General features: G+C 42.9%; 1 protein-coding gene across 1 annotated transcript in view; it reads right to left on the bottom strand.

Annotated features, from left to right (window-relative positions):
• Positions 1–5798: 5798 nt before the first annotated feature.
• ddx39b (DEAD (Asp-Glu-Ala-Asp) box polypeptide 39B) overlaps positions 5799–23228 on the bottom strand; it is a gene marked incomplete at both ends in the record, with an annotated part of 42614 nt that continues 25184 nt past the window's right edge. The window contains 10 exon segments of the mRNA XM_084311949.1: positions 5799–5802; positions 5994–6067; positions 6722–6866; positions 8081–8181; positions 8183–8323; positions 11943–12025; positions 15106–15199; positions 15201–15266; positions 15269–15295; positions 22063–22155. Of these exon segments, the coding sequence (XP_084168075.1) occupies positions 5799–5802; positions 5994–6067; positions 6722–6866; positions 8081–8181; positions 8183–8323; positions 11943–12025; positions 15106–15199; positions 15201–15266; positions 15269–15295; positions 22063–22155 (828 nt within the window).

Genomic DNA, 23228 nt, shown 5'->3' with positions numbered 1-23228 from the left:
GGGATCTGGAGAGATGTGAGAGAAAGTCATCTGCATGGAGCTCGTCACCACTCATCAGATGTACCAAAACTCAGTTTACCCACCTTCTTATTTGTGAAGATACCTTTATAAACTGATATTAATCTTTATCATTGAAATTCATAGTAATACATTATAGTCAATACGTTGTTAGCACATACCATGGCTCTTGCTCTCTGCTGCAGGGAGCATTAGAACTGAGCCAGGAACTTTGGCGTTTAATTTAAGGTGACCAGACATTTGAACCAAAAATTATTTTAAACAACCAGTGACCGACCACTGATAAAATGCACTGATCTTCGATTCATTGTATTTAAAGAAGGCAGTCTGCATCAAGCCAGGAGTTGCAAAAATCTAAAAGCAGTGCAAGTAAACCTTTTGCATAGTAGGACTCATAGGCCAAGCAATTTATTAACACAAACAATATTCATTATTTAGATATCATTTTCAACATAAGCGCAGACATGACATGAACCAAAATCTCCTGCACTATCAATTGATAGTCCCATCTGATGAGCTAGAACAGCCATGCAGGAACATTGTCCGTTATCTTCGAGAACCTGAAGGAAATAACCTCACACATCCTGCTGGCTGGATGGACGGTTGTTTGGATCAAGATGTGTGTATCTGCAGAGATGTTCATCTTATTGGAAACACAGTGGACCCCCAGGGCCTCTACAGTAGACCTGTCAATCAGCCAGACCTGGGAGTTTCTGGGTGCCCATAAAGATGATGTTGATCCCAATAAATGCATACGTGTCATTTGATGTGCATTTGATGATGCTGCTTTGATTCAAAGCAGCAAGTGTCTTTCAGTACACCATTGTCCCAGTGGAATAGAACCCCCACACTCCACCCGTTGGGCCTTCATTTCCTCCTCACAGGGGTTCAACCAGCACTTAACCCCCGGTCGTGTTAGGAGACCAGGCTTGGTGGTGCTCGGATGATTCAATTAAAGCTCAAATTGGAGCTCTGGGGAAATACTGGGACCTGTGTGAGATTCTGCGCCCTCCTTAACTCGATCAGCGCCAGACACGAGGATAGACGGGTTATCTCGCCATGCGTTGAGTGCCAGGACCCCCGAAAACCTGAGTATAGTCGGGTTTTCATCGTTATTTCTTGTATTCGATATTTCTATTCATTACAGGCACATGGACTCTGGGTTAACATGGGGAATCATCCTGAGATCACCAAAGTGCAATACCGGCCACATCCTCCCAGGAGGCAGTATCGAGCACCTTTTGAAACCTTATATCTTGGCCTGTGCAACGTTCAAATGTCTCCGGGCGCACTTTTCTTTGTCAGGCGAGTCGAGCGGGTATCTCGATCCCATTGAGCGAGTAGGGTCGAGCTGCAGACTCGGAGCCTCGAGGTCCAGATTGGTACTTCCGACCGCCACAGGACTTCCGACCGCCACAGGACTAATGCGGAAGTATCTCGAAGTACGTCTGACGTATCTCTTCATAAAATAATATAAAATCAGCAGCATGGGGAGGGGAGGTACAGGTAGTAGAAGACATAGAGGTACAGGTCACATAATTATAGTACAGTGGAGAAGTAAAAATGGAATAAAAAGGCAGTGTAAACAATATACAATATTATTAACTCTAATAATAACACGCCTCGCGGGCTCATTATAATACGAGAGCCGTGGGTCTGCATTGTATAGAGCGGATCCCCCGGCCGTATTCAAGCGCTGGAGCGCTTTGCGATGGATCAAACTGTATTAATATAGTAGTAATAATAGTAGTTGGCTAGTTGCGCGCTTCTGGCCACCTCCCGCAGTGCGCGCATACACACATACTGTCTGTAGCCTATACAGTACGTGCAAAATTAATTGTCAAGAGCCTCATCTCATCTGGCTCTGCAAATAGATCTAGAGTCTGAATATCATATAATAGCCTGCTGATGATCTCTCTCTCGAGTCAAATCCATTCTGAGAACGGAATGCAGTGCCCGCGACGAGGGTCTTGATTGATTGATTGATTGATTGATTGATTGATTGATTGATTGAAAATTGTATTAACAGATCATGCTGGACCTACAAAAGGCCTTTGACACTGTCAATCACTCCATTCTTGATTGAACATTTTATTAACAGATTGCAGAATGGGTACAGTACAGTACAGCTCAATACACACAATTGTTAAGGGGATGCAGACCAGAGAAAGACTTTCGCCTTGGAGGGGGGTCGGGTAGGAGGGGTGGGGGACACTGTACAACTGTACAGGAATGAGAAACAGTACTGTACTGTTGTTTATACTCTGCTCCTGTGTTGTAACCCAACCCCCTCCAATGTACAGTAAATGACCAAGTATGGTTGTCAATATTCCAATGTACAGTTTTGCTTGTACAGTTGTACAGTGTGTGTCCCCCCCCCCCCCCCACCCCTCCTACCCGACCCCCCCCCCCCCCCCCCCCCAACCACCTCCAATGTACAGTCCCCCCCCCCCCCCCACCTACCCAACCTCCTCCAATGTACAGTTTCTACGTCAAATGTATATACTCTCTTTTCTGGACTCTTTTTGTATCACAAACAATACTGTATTTGCAAATCTGGTATGTCATAAATGTATGGATGTAGCAGTACTGTCTATCTGTATGTCATGTATGTCATATATGTCCTGATGAATTGAAAATGGGGGACCCTGATGTAAACAAGACGAAAGTCTTTCTCTGGTCTGCATCCCCTTAACAATTGTGTGTATTGAGCTGTACTGTACTGTACCCATTCTGCAATCTGTTAATAAAATGTTCAATCAAGAATGGAGTGATTGACAGTGTCAAAGGCCTTTTGTAGGTCCAGCATGATCTGTTAATACAATTTTCAATCAATCAATCAATCAATCAATCAATCAATCAAGACCCTCGTCGCGGGCACTGCATTCCGTTCTCAGAATGGATTTGACTCGAGAGAGAGATCATCAGCAGGCTATTATATGATATTCAGACTCTAGATCTATTTGCAGAGCCAGATGAGATGAGGCTCTTGACAATTAATTTTGCACGTACTGTATAGCTACAGACAGTATGTGTGTATGCGCGCACTGCGGGAGGTGGCCAGAAGCGCGCAACTAGCCAACTACTATTATTACTACTATATTAATACAGTTTGATCCATCGCAAAGCGCTCCAGCGCTTGAATACGGCCGGGGGATCCGCTCTATACAATGCAGACCCACGGCTCTCGTATTATAATGAGCCCGCGAGGCGTGTTATTATTAGAGTTAATAATATTGTATATTGTTTACACTGCCTTTTTATTCTATTTTTACTTCTCCACTGTACTATAATTATGTGACCTGTACCTCTATGTCTTCTACTACCTGTACCTCCCCTCCCCCCGGCCCTCCCCATGCTGCTGATTTTATATTATTTTATGAATACAACGTTTAATGTTCGCTAACGTAGAGAAACGTCAGACGTAATTCGAGATACGTCAGACGTACTTCGAGATACTTCCGCATTAGTCCTGTGGCGGTCGGAAGTCCTGTGGCGGTCGGAAGTACCAATCTGGACCTCGAGGCTCCGAGTCTGCAGCTGGACCCTATTGCATTGAGCAGCGTCAAATGCCCCCGATGCATTTGTTGTGGTGGATTATGTTGGCGACACAACAGACACCAATACTTGGACTCGCGATCAGACAATTGGAATATTCTTTTTGGGGTACTTCCTAGTGAAGGTAAGGACTAAATTATATCAATCCTGCTTTGATCCAACCATGATTTCACCTCAATCGCAACGTGTGTGTAACGTTACTCCACAACGTATGCCGTTGGTGACAATCAAAGCATCAAAAAACAATACCTATTATATACATTTGATTTGGAAATAGTAGCGTGTCCAGGCGAGAAATGGCAACGCTTTTAGTGAAATTCACGTTTTGCTGCATATCGTCGTTTTCTGGGATTAGACAGGATCACTCTAAAACTATACTTATATTCACCACGGTATAACACAGGAACGTATTGATGAAAAAAAATATTCTTTTTCACATATTGAACGATGGATAGTTGATGTCAAATGGGCCATAGTATTGTATCCATATAGCTATAATATAGAATATATATATAGCCCTGCAAACACTGCCACTTATTCCTATCTTTTATAGCGTGGCGTGGTAGGAACAAACGATGCTCAAATCCGTGGCGTCCACATCTTCCTCCTTTCTTTCTATCCTCAATGCTGAAATGTAGTTTCACTGTATATATATATATATATTTTTTTTTTTACTATTCCAAATGTTTTATTCTTTAATTTTTGAAACCACATTTAACAAACAAACAACACAACAACAAACTATATCAGACAAGGAAACTAAAACAAAAAGTTATCAGAGTTATCAAGGACGCCGGCCCAAAAGCCTAAGCAGCGATCAACAATCTCAATCCCACAGACAATCAGTTTCCACTTACATATTCATAACGTCATGATTTCTCAAGGAGCCAGCAGACGTCCCATGGCCATGCAGGCCCTTATCGAAGTAGTTTCACTGTATAAAAACTACTCTCTGCCCACTAAGCGAGTTGACAGTTTGAAGTATCTGCAAGCTGATGAATAGGCTTTTCTGACCAAACAGTTCTGGGACTCCCTGAGAGGAACTCTCCACTGGGGAGCTCCCCTGAGAACTATATATACTGTACCTCCAGGGCTTTTCTCCTGTTTGTTTGCACCGCCAATAGATACGCTGAAGTGATGTAAGCTGACCTTGCTTCTGCCTTCTCTCCCCAGAGAGCAGAGATGGCCTGGGCCGGGCGGTGTGTGCATAAATCACACTAGATCAACTTACAACTAAGTATTTCATGGTTGATAACACAAGATAAGAGTGCTAAAATGGCCAATAGTTAACTTGAAATACTCAACCTACAAACATGACTGTTCCGACAGCACAATATTGATGTAACTAAGAGATTGCACAGGTATTTCAACTACAATACGAGGTTGACTGCATGTCTGTCTCTCCAGCCCTGCGCACTGCAGAACACGTAGGTCTAAATCAAATCAAATGTATTTGTAAGGCCCGACAACACACGTTAATGTCCCCATGGGCAGGACACGTCTTCTTTAACCCTTTCACTGCCGCACTACCAAACGGTTAACCCTTTCACTGCGACAATACACCAAAGGTTAACCCTTTCACTGCCACACAACATCAGGTTAACTCTTTCACTGCCACACTACAGAAGGTTAACCCTTAGTGTGGCAGTGAAATGGTTAAACAAGTCAAGAAGAAACATCACAATAAAACAAAACAAAAAAAGACTATGAAATCCAAAATAAAATGTTAAATAAATAAATGCAACACTCCCAGACACCATGCGGATGTAAGGAAAAACGCACTAAAAACCTAGCAATAGGAAAAAAGCACCACAGGCAATGTGGAGGGGAGAAACCTTAAAAGGGCCGTTCAAGGTTTGACACCATGAACTTGACGTCAGGACCAATCAGCGCACACTTGCGTCACTCATGGTTCCTCTGTGCTGGGGGAGGACCTGCCCTGAGATTGGAGCTTAAGTTGTCAATTGAAATAACAGAATGCCATGTTAAACCTGGTATACCAATTAACTATTTGCGGAGGTACAAAGCAGAGATATACCTATGTTTTATAAAGGGGGCCAGTAGCAATGTGCAGTATATGGCATGTAACATGTAAGGGTTAGTGCAATCCACATGGGTCCTTGTGTATTTATTTATTTGTCTATATGAAACCAAATCTCACTGCAAATACAAAAACAAACTGTAAAATCCAAGGAATGCTCCATCTCCTCTACCGTGTGGGTTCAACTGGAAGAAAGAGACACAACTGTGATTAAAATGAAAAGAATGGCCTCAGGCCTAAACCATTCATGCACTCAACATTCATCATCCTTTATAGGCGATGCGCAACGTGCTGTGCAATAACATTTATGTTCTTTTTATGCTGTACCGCCGGTAATTGTCGCCTTTTTACGAGGCGGTTGATTGAAAGCGCTCACTGTAAGTGGAGATGTCGATCTCGTCCGGCAGCTCGCTGATGTTCACCGATGCCGAACCTGCCTGCCCTGGCGACCTGGGGAAGACGGACACACGGCTGGAGTTACGGCTAAAGACGTTCATGGTAAAACGTATTTCCAGATTCTTCATAGGTCTGTATTGATGGACTCGCACTAAAACGGTGTGGCAATATCTGGCAGTATACATTTATGGAGACAACTTTGTAAAGACGACTTTCCTGATGGAAACTGAAAGAATCCAAATCGGTCACATCCATTTAAAAATTGCACGCACCAATTGTCATTTTGCTCCAGTATGGACTTATGCCGGTTGCAAGTACACAGTGAAGTATAGAAAAATCCACCTTCCATTATAATCAAATTATAATAATAATAATTAACACGACAGTTCCAAGTAATATTTGTGAACATGTACAACACACTCTCAAAACTACATCCTGGGCTTTACCAAGGCTCTACTCTGTGATGTCATGGAGACAGACTGACTCATAGAACTCTCATCTGAGACTTTACATCCAAATGGCCTAGATTGTAGTGCTAACAGAGCTGGAGAACGTGCCCACATCCCCAAAACAAGATGTCCACAAAGTTTGTCCGGGTTTTATGGAAATACCTAGTTTCTAGAGAAATGTTCTCAAATAAAAGACTGACGTGTCGAAAACCACAGGAATAACATGAATGCTGTTTTAGTTCCACATTCCAGCCCTCACCCTGTGCACGTAGGTGTCTGAGTCCTCTGGCATGTCGTAGTTGAAGGCGATGTTGACTCGCTCGATGTCCATCCCTCGACCAAACAGGTTGGTGGCCACCAGGATCCGCCACTGGAAATCTTTGAACTGCTGGTAGTGCGACAGACTGGAGGCACAGTAGAGGGGTGGTATTAGTACAGCACTGTATTAATTCTCGTTTTACAGGTTTGTTATAGTTTTATTATTCGTATTTGGGAAAACAATTATTTTTACATTTCATTTTAGTTTTAATTTCAGCTAGATTTCAGATGCCATTTGTGAATTTTGAAGGAATTTCTATGTTGATATATATTCTTTGGTTGATACCGCTATGAACAGCTAAAAGCACATATCTGCATATAACACTGTAGAGAACTTCAGAATGTACACATACAGGCAAGTTTTAAGTAGAAGTAATGGTGGTTCAATCACAGTAGGTGTGTTCTAGGGCTGTGTATTGGCAAAAATCGGACGATACATGTTTAAATTCAATATAGCGATATATCACAATACTACAAACACTGCAATATACTGTGATTTTATAAAAATAAATAATTCAACATGGTATGTAGAAAAAAAAACTGATTATAATCCGTTTTTTAGTATTTAAACTAATTTAGAAAATAAACAGTAAAAAGAGACAGTAAATGTATCTTTTAGTAGACGATGCATGGTGGACACGTGTGGTCTTTCATTAAAGGTCTAGAAAGCGTACAATGAAAAATATCACGATATAATGTTGTGGACTCAAGTATCCGATACACCGATACGTGATACACACCCCTACTGCGCTCCCCCACTTAAGAAGATGGCAGTACAGCACTGTTAAAAACTAAATGTTAACACATTGGGTGCCACGCCCCCTTCCGGGAAGTGCATATATAGGCCTTGCTGCCCATTAACCCCATGTAAACGCTCACCTTGTTTGTAGAGCTAAACCTATATTTTATATTATAGCTACGTATAATAACGCCATCGATTGTCAGTGGGTTTCTTCCGGTCAACGTGCAAAAAACATATAATTTCTTCATCTATACATTTCCGTTTTATACCGTGGTGAATATGAGTATAGTGGTAGAGTGATCCTGTGTAATTCCAGGGAACTCCGTCAAAACAGCCCTTTAGTCAAATCCACTTATCACGTTGAGGTACATTTACCAAAAAATATATAACCAGCTTAAAAAAAACCTTCATGCAATTAATGTGTAAAGTAAGCTGTAAAATATACTTTACTCCAGTAATTTCCTGTACAATGACCCGTTTGTAAAATTCACTTTTACAGAATTACCTGGCTTTCCCCGTCTGGAAACCTGTTAAAACGTAGGACAGCCTCTTAAAAACCCAGCCCATGTTTCCATCCCTGTTAAACAACTACACAAACGCCAACAGTTGGGAGGAAGAGGATGCAGTAGGGTCTGGAAACACTCGATGGAACGTCTAATCCGCCAGTACCTGGTTAAACTCCAGCACGTCCAGGAGGTCAAAGAGCTTCCTGTTCTTCTCGTTGCCCTTCAGCTTGACGTAGTGCTGCTGCAGCCCATGCAGGGTCAGCTTCGTCTCGTCGTCCACAAAGATTTCTATTGGCTGGAGCGGGCGAGGGTTGGGGGGGAGGAAGGGAGAGGATGGAAAACAGATGGAGGCAGGATAGAAGAGGTGGGGGACGTGGTGATTTATTCAAGTGGGTTAGGAGGAGGAGGAGGAGGAGGAGGAAGAGGAGGAAGAGGAGGAAGAGGAGGTTATCCAGTGAGTGGCAGCAGCAAGAAGGGACAGTTCAGGTGATTTGGGGGATGGACAGTTTTTAGGCATGTGATAGAGGTTAGAAGGGGAGGTGTTTCGAGGGAGGTAGAGGGGTAGAGAGAGGTATAGAGGTACAGTACTGTAGAGAGAGGTAGAGAGGTACAGTACTGTAGAGCGAGAGAGACGCACACACACAGGGCAGGGCAATATGGCCAGTAAATCTCACCACAATATACTTTTTCATGTCAGTCAATAGCGGTAGTGGTCGATATACAGGATTTGAATTTCTACTAATTTCACTGACAATCAGAAGTTATGTATCCAATTAGTCTAAAAGAAACTAAATGCAAAAATACATAATTGACAGTTCTTTAGCACTCAAGACGCCTGATGATGACTTGCATTCTTCCCTTGTAACATGAATATATACTGTATTAAATGTGCAAATTGCTAATTTATTATATTAATGAGATGAAAATGTAGTTCTTTGTTCTGGCTATAGCTAGTATTTCTACTGTTGATTAGTACATGACTCAGCATGTCACTACATCACTCCCATCACTACACTGTATATTAAATATAGTGTAAAGGACTATTTCAACTTCTGATTGCAGCATGCAGAAACAAGGTTGTCTATTATATGCATGCTTCAAAAAGTGTATGTATTCAAACTATCTTAAAACATGAGACAAGTATCCATAAATACAAAATCACTTTTTATCTTTGTTTTTTTGGTGGAGTAAATACAGTTTAATTGTTGTATAAAAGAGTATCATGCTAATTATTGATATATTCATATTGCCCAGCCCTACACACACACACCTACCTAGCTACTACCATAACTATGCTACTTAACCCTACTGCTACAGAGATTATTACGCACTTAACATACACTAATAAAACCTGCATATATCTCACATTTCTATTCCACACAGCAAGATAGGTGTCCTGTTTAACACCATCAAACTACGGTGGCGTTAAATGAAAAGCCAGAGGTCGAAACTGCAGCAAAGCAGATGTTCCTGGCGATTGCTGTGGCTGCTCCGGTGAAGGTTAGATCGATAGTAAATTTAAAACACACAGCCAAAACAAACGCATCAATCCTCCCCCTAATTTGTGTCTGCCTCCTGCAGCTGTGGATAATTAGACAACGAGGGAGCCGCTTCAATAGATACACTTCAATAGATACAGGGTGTGGCGTCGGGAGGCGCTGTGCTCCTAGACACATGCCGACCACACATCTGAGTCCAACTCAACTGATCCTCGTCCATCACAGTACTTTGAGTAAAATCCACAAACCTGAAATGCCTCAGAAACTTGATCAGATGTCTCTGTTTACCGCCTCCCCCCTCCCACACACAGTCAACACTTTACATTTCAAACACTGTTGCCTTCCAAACACTCTCACTCAAGTCAGTCGATCAGTCAAGACAGTCTGTCAGTCAGTTGGTGAGTTGGTCAGTGTTTTTGAACTGTATGAGTGAAGCTACTGCTCGTCAAGAGTTAATGGTTGTATGTTGTGTGTCTGTCTTGTGATTCATACCGTATTTTTCAAACTAGTGCAGGTAGACCCCATCCGTGTGTATTTCGATCAATGTGTACTTCAATCAATGTGTCCCCTGTATCGTGGTGTGAATAAAAACGGTTGGAAAAACGCCCCTGCAGATAAACTGCACTCCCAAAACTAAATGTCGGGTGCACTGCTATATGTAGTACCGAGGGGCGGCTAAATGATCAGGTTGTTTACTTGAATGGGTCCTTGGAGTCTGTTCACATTGATTTTCTTTCCCTCCTCCTCATTCCGCTGATAAGCTCCTCTCTTTATCTCGGGGGGGGTATTCAAGCTGCCTCGTTTAGCTGGAGAATTCTCTCGCCCCCCGCCAGTCCAGACGTCCAGCTTCTCCTCCGCTCTCTCTTCCTCTCCATTATCATCCTCATCTCGTGCCTCGCCTCCTTTGGTCTCCCGGACATCACACCTCCCCCTTACTGCCCCCCCCCCCCCCCCCGCTTTCTCATACTCCCGTGCACCTGTCCATTGATTTCCCGTCTTTGCACTAACTCTCACCGTCTCCGCTGATGGACGGTTCATGTTTGCCGTTTGTTGGAGACACTTTGGGGCTTGGACCGCTGCTAACGGGGAAAGAGATTGCGACCATTTTCTTTGTGTGAGCCAGCGAGGCTAAGTGGGCCTATTGGGTTATTACTCTCCGTCTCAAGGTGGTTACCTTCGACTCCATTTAAGTAGACCGGGCCTGACAAAGAGGTAATAGGACTATTCTGGCAGAGCTCTGTGGACTCTAGGCAATTCCAGCATGCTGCTCCGCACTTTATTGAGAAAGTAATTAAATGCAGCACCCTCCCGTCCCAGAGCCCCGGGAGCCAGACAGCTGTGGTTTGATCCACTCCCAGCCTCAGCTGCATCTGCCTCCCTATAAGTCAGCTATCTCGGGTACATTTATTTGTTTAATTTTTGCGACATATCTTTTATGTTTAGTTTTTAAATGAGCTTTTCTCTCTCCATATAGGTATTTCTTCAGTTTCACCTGAGGGGAGAAGCTACCTGTTTAAGTCTAGAGCAGCTACGGGGAGAAGCTACCTAGCTCCAGAGCAGCTAAAGGGAGAAGCTACCTGTTGGCTCCAGAGTAGCTACAGGTCAAGGCTACCTGTTGGCTCCAGAGCAGCTACAGCAAAAGGCTAACTGTTGGCTCCAGAGCAGGGAGCCCAGGGTTTCTCATCAACTTGAGAATGCACAAGTTGAGGTACCGCAATATTACAATTATTAGCTCATAAGATCGTTTTTGCATCACTTTAAAATTGCACGGCAAATGCTTGGCAGTATAATCAGTGTTTCCTCTTGATTTATATGTAACTGTAGGGCGGGCTTGGTGGGAGGTGAAGAAGTAGTAACGTGGCCTCTACTCTGTTCCCGGTTTCCTACTCCCAGGTCCACTACCTGCTGTGGTTTAAAAACTTTTCAAGCCGGGACGCAAGCGTGAAATGTCCATCTCTTGCCCTGCTAGCGAACCGGGCTCATGAAAGCAAATGGCTTCTCTCCTTATCTAGAGACCCAGCAGAGATACAGCAGGGTCCACAATAATTAATCCTGGACCCTGAACCGTAGTTTAACGGTGCTGAGGAAACACTTGAGTGTAGTGATGACAAATAACATTTTGCAGGGTGCGCGGTTCACGCGCTATATTGTGCCCGTGAGTCGGCCAGTACTAAGGAGTTGTGAGGTCTTCGCGGTCGAGTGAGCGACCGAACATCTAAACGGCAACGACGCGGCAGTGGGTCGATGTTTCCCCCGGTGTTTGTCATGTGGGGGAGTTGACTGGAGCATGGGGAGGAATTTCTTGGATTTTACTTGGATTCATGGAGGTCGTGCCGCAAACCTCTGTACCGCCCGCTCCGTCAGGCATGGCGGAGTAGGCGGAGGAGGTGGACGCAAGAGGGCAGGCGTAATTACGTCTTGCATGAACTTTCTGCAGACGGGCCGGATCTCTTTGCTCAGGGTGGCGCTGAACATCATCACCTGCTTCTCATGGGGGGGTCAGCATCAGCTTGTTCGAATTAATAGAGTATTTTCTGCTTGTTTCACTGTATTCAAGGAAAAGATTTGTGGTGCCTGATGCATAGTTGTTGTTCTTTCAAATTATCTCTTGTTCCTCCCTGACAAGGTCAATGTGGCATTGAAGCATCGCCACTTTGAGACAGACATACTAGACTATGTTCTATATTTTCTCTCCTATGAGTTCATAATACAATTTTACAACCAGACTAGTCTCCCATATGTCTTCAATGCGTCAAGCTCACACAGTCATTTACAGGTGACTGGATACCTGGATGTGTTGTGTTTCAGTTGGTTGTTTCTCTCCACTAGACAACTGTCTCATTAAAAGGAACACGGCAACATTATGGTAAATGCGCTTACCGTCTTCTCCAGAGTCAGACAAGAAGATAGATACCAATTTCCTCTGTGCATTCAGTAGAAAGCTATGCGGCTACAGGCAAGCCTAGCTTAGTACAAATGAATGGAAGCAGATACGGACCACTAGCCTAGCTTAAAACTCCGGGAGTGGTGTTTTTGGCCAACAGTAAGGCTAGCTGGTCCGTATTTGTGCTAAGCTAAGCTAGCTTTCTACTGAATGCACATAGAGGAAATCAGTATCGATCTTCTTGTCTGACTGGAGAAGACACAATTTGCTATAATCTTGCCGTGTTCCTTTAACCCATTCAGTGCCAACCACAAGTATAGTCGGGTTAACTCGCCATCGCTTGAGTGCCAATCACGAGTATAGTCGGGTTTTAACACTATGGTCGCCAAAAACGCCTTACCACGTCATTCCCCGCCATGCTCATTCTGCCAAAGACGCCGTACCACGTCTTTGATATCAATATTTAAAAAATCTGTGATCGCAATCATATTTCTCCCCCGGGGACTTGAGATCTACTGTTGATCCCCTCTCAACTCTCCAACGGTTCAAGAGCGCCATCTGGTGGCCGATCGGCGGATCGCCCAAACCGGAAACAGGAAACGGAAGCTGGTGCTCATTCCAATTCGGTCCGATCACTCGCTAATAGTCCCAGGACTCGAGCTAGACACAATGGATAGCAATCCGTTACCAATAACTCGATAAACAACATGATTTGGACGTATATACTATTATACAACCTGGAGATGGATCGCATATTTCTACATCCCATAATAGGAATATTTCTGCTCCACGCTCATCGCCCAACGCTACGAGGAAGCTACGGTAAGATTCAGTGTTATTTTTTAACGTGTTCGATACAAACTGCTCTAATGATCATATCACCCACACTAGATGAATCATCTAACGTTGGCCACGGAATTATAAACGACCCCCCCCCCCATCCGGTCAACATCAGATGATAAATAGTAACTTCTAGAAGCACGTCCATTTGAAATTTTTTATCTCACGCAGATTGCTATCAAACTGTATTTGATCATCAATATAATGCATTTAGGGCTATAAATCACGTTCTGGAGAAATCTGCAGAAAACGATAAAAACATACTTATACTTTAGACCGTATTTTAGTATGAATATGTGAATGAAAAAGTATAACGTTGCTACACCCTGAACAATAGATACTTGACGTTGAATGGGCCATAGTAATGTCAATTTAGCAATACAATTAAAAAAGTTATAGCCCTGCAAAGAAGGGGAACTTCTCCATAGACAAATAGAGCTGGCGTGGGATGGTTTATTGTGAATATAAGCCTGGCGACCAAAGTGTTAATCGTTATTTTTTTTATTAGCGATATCCATACATTTTTCATCCATCCAGCCTGACGTTATCATTGGGAATGGGTCTGAGCTTGCAAAGGGCAAATACTGCCACCTATCGTCTCCCGGATGGTATTGCACATCATTGGATTGGCTGGGACTGTGCATCAAAAGAATAAGTCCGGTCCAGGTTTTACTTCTCGGGCATGCAGCTGGATACTATTGCATTGACTGGGGACTGGGAGCATCGTGGATCATTGTGTTTTGGACTATAACGTTGGATCAATGGACGCGATCGATATTTGGAATGGCGATCAGGAATTGGATTAATATTTTTGCATGACATCAGATGTGAGGGTAGGCCTTTATGTTACAAATATTGGGGTAATCAGATGTTCCTTTCACCGCCATCGGAGCGTGTGTGTGTGTGTGTGTGAGGTTCGCGCCGACCAAAGTACGGAGAAGCGATTTTTCAGACCCCGCTTCTCTTCATACATGAGGACACATATACTATCGATAATCTAGCGTTTATTTGAAAACGATTCATAAATCAGCCGAAAGATTACAACATGTTTTGTGTATTCCACTAAAGGGCTATTATCGTGTCTTTCTCTGGAATTACTCGAAATCTCCAAAACTATACTCGTATTCAAAACGGTATAAAACGTACATGTTGACTGCAAGCAAGTCATTGATAAGCAACGGGTGTATTAGACCCATAGCCATAATTTAAGATATAGTTTAAGCGTTCGCAAATATCCCCGTCCTCCCATTGATTAAAGCGGTGGCAATCTAGACCTAATTTGGTTATATGGGCGTGGCTCTGAATTAGTTAAGGTGAGGAAAGTTCCACCATTGGATCTATGGGATAGTGCTACCAGTAAGCTTGCAGCTAGCTGTGTCCCATGGTTTCAATGAGTCAAACTAACAATGCTATTTTAGTGAAACTGCAGGTCAAATGTAGCAGCCTTTGCCCCCAAATGTGACTGATGTTTAGTGTAGAGAAATAACCAACTGAAATTCAAATAATAAATTTAATCAGTCGATCCTCATAAGGCATGGTGAATGGTGGCTTTAAGTGGGAATGCACCTACTGTAGTACTAATATAGCTATCAGAGAATGTCCTAAGTACTATAATCTCATGCCAAGAGCCATGTACTAAATGTCACACATCAAGGAAAATAGAAACTGCATTTTGGCACACAAAAGGATGTCGAATTGCTCTAAATGGGGAAAGATCGATTCCATCTCAATCATTCTTGACCAATGACCCCAAACTAGTTGTCCAAGTCTAATGGATTGGATCAATACTCTACCACTCGTATATATTGGCAGTGAAAAAAGTTAAGATGACCCAGGAGGTCAAGGGTTCCTCACCGAGTTGCTCCAGCATTTTGTCACATTCGTCCATGATGAAGTGTTTGATGTGCTTCAGGTTGAGTGTCTTGTCGCGGGACAGCGCCAGGATGCACGCGTCCCGCAGTCCCCACCACCACGTGGGGACGTGCCCTCTTCAGCACCTCCTCGTCCTTCTTTATATAGGCAAACCTCCGTAGAACACTGCCACCTGGTGAAGTGAATGCAGACATATTTTAGGCAACCAACTTGCGTTTAGCGTTTCTCTGATTGGCCAATACGCCCATGTGACCACGGCAGCGCGAGAGAGCGGCAGCGCGGAAATAGGCTGTCTATTGCCTCGCGCTGCAGCGCGGAAATAGGCTGTCTATTGCCATTCTCTAAGTCAAACTCTAACCTTAACCAGCTCCTTAACAGCGCCTAAACTTAACCCTTCTAACCTTAAGCAACTCCGAAACAATGCCTAACCTTAACCAACTCCGAAACAATGATGAATGCACGTTAAAAAATATTGCCATTCTCTAAGTCAAACTCTAACCTTAACCAGCTCCTTAACAGCGCCTAAACTTAACCCTTCTAACCTTAAGCAACTCCGAAACAATGCCTAACCTTAACCAACTCCGAAACAATGCTTAAAGTTATGCCTAAACTTAAAGGCGAAAGAATGCGAATGCACGTTAAAAATAAAAATACAAATAAATTGAAGGGAATCGAACTAGCCAGCAACGAGCCGTAGGATCCACAGCCATGCAGCGTTGCCAATTGAGCTATTTCTGGATACTGAATAAGGGGCGGTTACTGGCATATAATGCTGCCGCGACGGAGCTCCGCTGCTGCCGCGTCGCCGCGGGGGCGTGGCTAGACGCAAGTTGGGCGTGGTTAGACACAAGTTGGTTGCCTTTAATATTTAGGCGTCCGAGCGCCCGTGGCCACGTTTCCATGCGTGGAGAACTCTATTCTTAATACAAGCAACCTGGTTTTGAGCAGACAGATGTGGATGTAAAACATCTGGGGGAGATGAATAATGATGGTGAATTCTTTTTTCTAAAAAAGAAAAGAAAAGGTGACCCTTGGGTCAAAGAGGCGGAGGGTAGTGGGGGCAGACACACCTTCTTGTACTTTCTTTGGACCATTCTAAATCGGTGGGCAGGACATCAGAAATAGACAAGCATATTCAGCAAATAGTTGTTTTTAATGGAAACAAGGTACAGATGCCTGTGAACAGTTTAACCTGAATAAGATCTTGACCAGAAAATGGCCGACAGCCGGGTTACTCGGTACAGTGACTACGCACACCCACACGTCAAGCAGCAAGGCTCAGGGTTTACAGAGGTGAATAATGGATCACTATCACCAAGACCCCTGAAAGGATTTGTTTCTGACAAATACCCGCCAATCTATTCAAATTTGAAAGTCATAAAACGATAACTCTTAAACTTGCCCTTTTTGCATAGCTGTAGTAATGCTAAGAATGAGTCAAAGAACCGGGTTGAAAGGACTTGCATTTGAGGTTAGTTATTCGTTTAAGACCCTGTTGACTTACACTAGCATTGCTAACACATTCTAACAGGGGCTTGTTGCGATTCGGTGTCCAAAGAGGGGTATAGGATAGGCTTCTAAAATGTCTGAACCGTAGTACAATTATTAGAATACAATACAGAATTTAAGACATGGGTCATATAACGCTTGTTAACAGAACTCAGCTGGCGGCTAGGTGGTGTATTGGGCAAGACGCTCGCCACCAACGCTGGAGACGCTGGGTTCGAGCCCAGCTCTCGGCGTTGCTATCAGCTTGGCTGGTCGCTCGTACTAACACAATTGGCAGTGTTAGGGGTGGGAAAGCTGGTGGGTGGGTCCTGGGCGTTGTGGACAGCGACTCCTACAGTTCGGTCGGGGCGCCTGCTCAGCGAGGGAAGGATCTGGAGAGAGGTAGTGCGACCTTCCACACGTTACACTCTCCCAGTGAGAGTCTGCGCTGCCAGGCTGGCTGCCGGCTGGCTGGCTGCACATGTGTCGGAGGAAAGCATGTGACAGTCTCCGGCCTCCCGGACCAACAGTAGGGGGGGGGGGGGGGGGTGCGCAACAACCAGGAAGGAGATTGGGAATTGGCATAACGACTAACAGTGGGATGGGAGAAAAAGGAGGGGGAAAAAGATAATAAATAAAAAAATAATAAAAAGAAAACAGAACTCAGCTATAGGGTGACAATAATGTGGTCAAGAGGCATGGTTTCTATCTTGAGCCTGAACTGGCGTGACTTGTCTTTATTCACATGGTAAGCAGCAGTAACACAAGTCTTCTCTCTCCGAGAGACATTGGGGGAGAGAACGAAATGGGTGTATACCTTTCCTTTTTTTTTATTATTATTTTTTTTTTTATTATTGCAAAACAAAAATTATTAAAAGTCAGTACTCAACACACAATGCATAATGAAACTAACAAGGTGGCTAAAATGACATGCAAGTACATACAGAAAACAAAAAAAAGTCTATAATAATATTTTACCGTATACAGTGTATATCCAACGAAATTACCAATTATACCAATGCCTTATACAGGATATACCCCTAATACCTATTATCTAAAACCCTACACACATATGCTCCAGCTCGAACCCCCCCCCTCCCGGACCCCTCCTTGGATAGTACCTCCATTATCCCTCACTCCTAACCAGACACTACCATTATAAGCTAGCTTTTATTCTCTCCACCACTTCTAACCACATTGACATTTTGGATTCGTTGAGACCCAGAATTCTTGCTGTAGATATTTCTTGATAAATCACATCGAGATATGTAAGAAACCAAACCTTCCGGCACATTTTTTCCGGTTGAAACCAGCGTGATGCGATCAGTTTTTTTAGCTACTGTGATACCCGATAAAACCAATCTCTTTAGCTGTGGATTTACTGCAAACTCAAAAACATCATTCAATAGTAATACAGAGGGGTGTACTGGTATATTCCAAGATACGAGTTTTGATAATTGATGGGTCACATCTTTCCAGAATGCCTTAACTGGTGGGCAGTCCCAATACATGTGCATAAATGTCCCTTCGTCTCCATTTGTACATTGGGAGCATTTTGAGTCTTGTTTAAGACCCATTCTGTTCAGTCTTATAGGAGTCAAGTATGTCCTGTGAATATAGTTAAGATTGATTTGTTGATGGTCCGGGTTCCTTGATGTAAGACGGACATTTGCCCATGCTCCTTGCCAATCAAAGTCACTTTCCAGGTCTGGTATATCCCTCCTCCAGACAGAGTCTAGTTGGAGGGTTTCATACGAGGACGTTAGTAATTGATAATAAAAACCTGATACAAAACCTCTCGATGTCTCTCTTTCATAGAAGAATTTGTGGTATCTGTGGTGTTCAACTGGTATGTCTAATGGAACACCGTGAGACTTCAAACATAGCTGTAACTGTATGTAAAAAAGCCATGTGGACCCGGTGAGGTTAAACTTTGTGCATATTTCTCCATAACTACAAAAACCCTGGTTGTTAAAAACATCCCCTAATGAGTGTATGCCTTGCTCTTCCCATATAGGGAATCTTATAGGACGTTTTTCAATTAAGAGTGCATTGTTATTGAATAAGGGAGTGTGATTATGCCATTTTTGTGGGTTAGGATATTTTTTTTGTGTTTCACGCCATATCCGGATTGCATGGGTAATTATGGGGCCAAATTTCCTCTCAGTGCTTGATTGGTAGTTTAGTGTGTCCTATGTCCTTCAGTCTATGTCGGGCTACTATGTTTTCTTCCAATTTTCTCCAGGATACCAATGCCTGGGGATCAAACCATATTGTCAATGGTCTTAATGTGTATGCCTTAAAATATTGGAAAAAGTCTGGAACTGCCATGCCACCGTCTGCTTTATTTCTCTGTGCGGTGGATCTTTTTATGCGAGGTGGTTTGTTATTCCAAATAAATTTGTATGTGGAGGAGTGTAATCTTTTCCAGTAACCCTCTGGAGGGGGTAACGGTAGCATTGAACTGATGAAGTTGATTCTAGGTAGTACATCCATCTTAACTATTGATACCCTTGCCTGTACTGAGTTTTTAAGTTTTGCCCACCTGTCCAGGTCGTCTTTGATTTTGTTCTGTATTTTTGTGTAATTGTGCTTCACAGTTTGTCTTATGGTGGGAAATATTTCCACACCCAAGCATCTAAAATGTTTTACCATAGGTATCTCACCTGGGAGGGTTGTATCTTTTTTTGCATGGGTGTTAAGTGGAAGGAAAGCCGACTTCGGCCAATTTATTTTAAATCCCGATAAATCACCAAAGTTCTCAATCAACTTGAGTAGATGAGGCAATGTGGTGTTGGGGCTTTGCATGAACAATATTACGTCGTCCGCATATAAACTAATTTTATGTTGTGTGCCCTTGATTACGATTGGTTCTATGGATTGGGATTGTCTTATATATTGTGCTAAAGGCTCTAATGATAGATCAAATAGTCCGGGACTAAGAGGGCAACCCTGTCTGGCTGAGCGTGATACCGGAAAGATTTTGGAGATGAATGTACCTGTTGTAATCATGGCCGATGGGTCTTTGTATAATACTTTAATCATATCAATGAATCCTTTTCCTAACCCCATCCTTTCTAATACTGCCCATAGATACGACCATTCCAGCCTGTCAAAGGCTTTCATAGCATCCAGGGACAGCATCGCCTTAGGTATGGTGTCTTCTTTATCTGCATCTAGTACGTGCAGTATTCGTCTTATGTTATCAGTGATCAGGCGACCTCTTATGAAGCCAGTTTGGTCCGGATGAACTAAAGACGTCATATGCTTTTGTAATCTGATGGCTAATACCTTAGAGTACAGTTTGACATCGGTTCCGAGGAGGCTTAAGGGTCTGTAACTACCGCACTCGGTGGGGTCTTTGTCTTTTTTGAGAAGGACTGAAATGAGTGCAATATTGTCGTTTTTATGGAAGCTCCCCTCCTTGACTGAGTATAAGATCATATTTAGTAATAAGGGTCCAATTATGTCCCAACAAGAAAGGTACATTTCTGATGGGATACCGTCTCTTCCAGGAGCCTTACCATTTTTCATTTCGGATATGGCCTTCTTGAGTTCCTCTAGTGTGATCGGTGTTTCTAACTGTTTAGCGTCATCCTCCGAAAGTTTAGGGAGAATAATTTGATTAAGATATGTGTCCATTTTGTTTTGATCAAAGGTCGTTTCTGATTTATATAAGTCGGAGTAGAATTCTTTGAATGTATCGTTTATTATTTTGGGGTCTGTTTCAAGTACTTGTTGTTTTCTAATGGCAGTTATATCTGCGAATTTTGCATTAATTCTTAATCGCATGGCTAATAGGTGACTAGGTTTAGAACCTTGGGAGTACTGCTGTTGTCTTGTGCTGCGTATTTGCATTTCCGATTGTTGTCTGTATATGGCATTGATCTCTGTTTTTAGTATGTTAACTTGATTTTCTAGTCTAGTTGAGTTGTTGTATTTTAAAGAATTAAATAACGTTGAGTAAAGCGTTTCCAGTTCAGACAGTTTTGTGCATTGATTCTTGCGCATTATGGAGGAAAATCTATCAGTGAAATCCTTGATCATACCCTTTACCGACATCCATATTATTCTGGGGTCTTGCACCGAGTTTGCATTCTCCCGTAGAAATACTGTGAGAGCTTCTTTGAGTTGTGTAATGAATTCCTTGTTATTAAGCAGCATCGAATTAAAACGCCATCTTGGGGCCCGGGAAGATAGTATACCAAATGTTGCTTTTAGGAGTAAATAACAGTGATCTGATAGTGCATTGGGTATCATTTCCACTTCATATTTATCAAATAGTCTCGGGGATGCAAAGACATAATCAATTCTGGATAATGTGTTATGTCTCGCCGATCGACAGGAGTACTTTCGGGTCGTGGGATTAAGTGAACGCCATAAATCATTTACACCTGTAATCTTTGACCAATCCTTTAATGCTTTAGATGAATTTTTTATTGTTCGCTGGAAAAACTTTTATAGTTGCCGTAAAGTAGAGTACCTGGGTGGCTCCGCCTAGAGCGCCCTCCAGTGGGAACAGATATATATGCAACTAGGCAATCACAGGTGGAGACAATTATATATGCAGGTAAACAGTTACTAGTGTAAACAGCCATATGTACAGTTAGACAGTTACTAACAATCCTACACAGAGCCTCTGATCGCAACAACGCTATCTAACTAACTTTGATTAAGGTCATATTCTGAGTATTAATACTGTGATGAATGCATGGCGAGTACTGCAATATCAATCATATTAATTGGAGATTGTTCAGGCATGCAAACACCATACTCTTGAGTAAGCGCTGCACTCTGTGTGGAATGGAATCTGGTAGATGATGAATGAGAGTGCCTGCTATAATACCGCTGGTACCATATAGTGTAATTAAAGAACTGCTCACAATGCAGTATTTTGGATAACTCACAGGCTTGCAGAAAAAGTCATGACTACAGCGCACCATGGGAGAAACATGATTGACATTTGAATTGGAGAAACAGGGCTATTTGAAGGACACAAGGGACATGGTTATGTAGAGAGGTTACATATTTCTGCTCTGGGCGAAAACCTACCATCTCCCCAAAGGGTAAAGTATTCAGGCAAGTGGAATTTCAAGAAACCCCAACCGGAGAATGACATGAGCAAAATGGCTGCCGTGTGACTATGGTCAATGTCAGAATGACTCTCATGTATTTCTGATGTTGCATGTTTGGTTTTCAATGGGTTTAATGGGACCTAGAGAGGCATGAACCTCACTCACAACACAGAGAATTGTGTAAACTTTTGTTTACATGGGCATGTACTTTTGTGTAAATCAATTGGAGATGAGGAAGACGTGCCGGGATATTATGGGAGGAAGCTACCGATTGAATTGAGCTCGCATCAACACACTGAGGCAGCATTCTGGACTCACGGGGGATTCAGGGTGACTCAAGCTGAAAAGGAGACGTTGACACTGACAGTGTGTATACCTTGATAGTGGGCATGTACTTGGGAAATCTCTCATACTCCTTGCTGATCTGAAATGCCAGCTCTCTGGTGTGGCACATCACCAGGACAGAGGCCTAGAGCCAGAGAAGAGGGTCAGTGGAATAACACTTGACATGAAATTTCCTTTTCTGCCTTATGAGGATTGATTACTAATACTATTATGTTAATATTAGTTAGTATTTATTATTATTAGTATTTATAAGTAATTAGTATTTTTAGGTATTGCAACAGCTGTTTTCTGAAATTAAAGGACAGGCCTTATAGGTATTTAATTGATTTCACAATCACTAACAAAGAAAATGTCATAATTTGGCAATTTACAAAAGGTAATTTCGATATAGCTCTCTTGTTGTTTTCAATGAGCGCAAGTGACATTCACTCCCCTCGCACAGCAATATACAGTGTACTCTGTTGAGTAAGGAAGTTCCAAGTCAGTTAGAAGATCCTTAAGAACTTCTACTCATGCACAATAGAGAGCATCCTGACAACGGCAATATCACCTCCTGGTTTGGGAATAGCACCGCACAAGACCGTAGCAGACTACAGAGAGTGGCCCGTTCAGCCGAACGCACAATTGGAGGGGGGCTTCCCACTCTCCAGGACATTTACAACAAGCGGTGCATGGGTAAGGCTAAGACTCTAGCCACCCAAACAACTGCCTCTTTGAACTGCTGCGGTCAGGCAAGCGATACCGGAGTCTCATGGCAAGCACAGAGAGACTCAGAAGAAGCTTCTATCCTCAGGCCATCAGAATGCTAAATGACAATAACACTATGTAACAACCATCAAATGCACTCACAGCACACACATCCACACGCACACACTCACTTTAAACAAACAACTCACTGCAGCACCCACTTTAGCCACTTTAGAACACCTAAACACACTTTATATTTATTGGTAAAGAATTTGCACTACAACCCATACCTCATTACACCTTACTGTAAATTGTACCTCATCCCATTTCTGCTTTGTACTGTATAGTATATTGTATTATACAACGGCATGCAAATTTCTCGATTCTGATTGGCCATTCACACGTCTTTATTGACAACAATCCACGGTCCTGGGCTCAGGACCCGCCCACAACCAAATCACATAACCCTCCCCGGCTCACTCCGGGAGAAAACAGGATCGCGGAAAAACA

The sequence above is a fragment of the Notolepis coatsorum genome (assembly GCF_963971535.1).
Source record: "Notolepis coatsorum genome assembly, chromosome: 4".
NCBI lineage: Eukaryota > Metazoa > Chordata > Actinopteri > Aulopiformes > Paralepididae > Notolepis > Notolepis coatsorum.
Note: the sequence above shows the minus strand (reverse complement) of the source record. Positions and strands in the feature narration are given on the sequence as shown.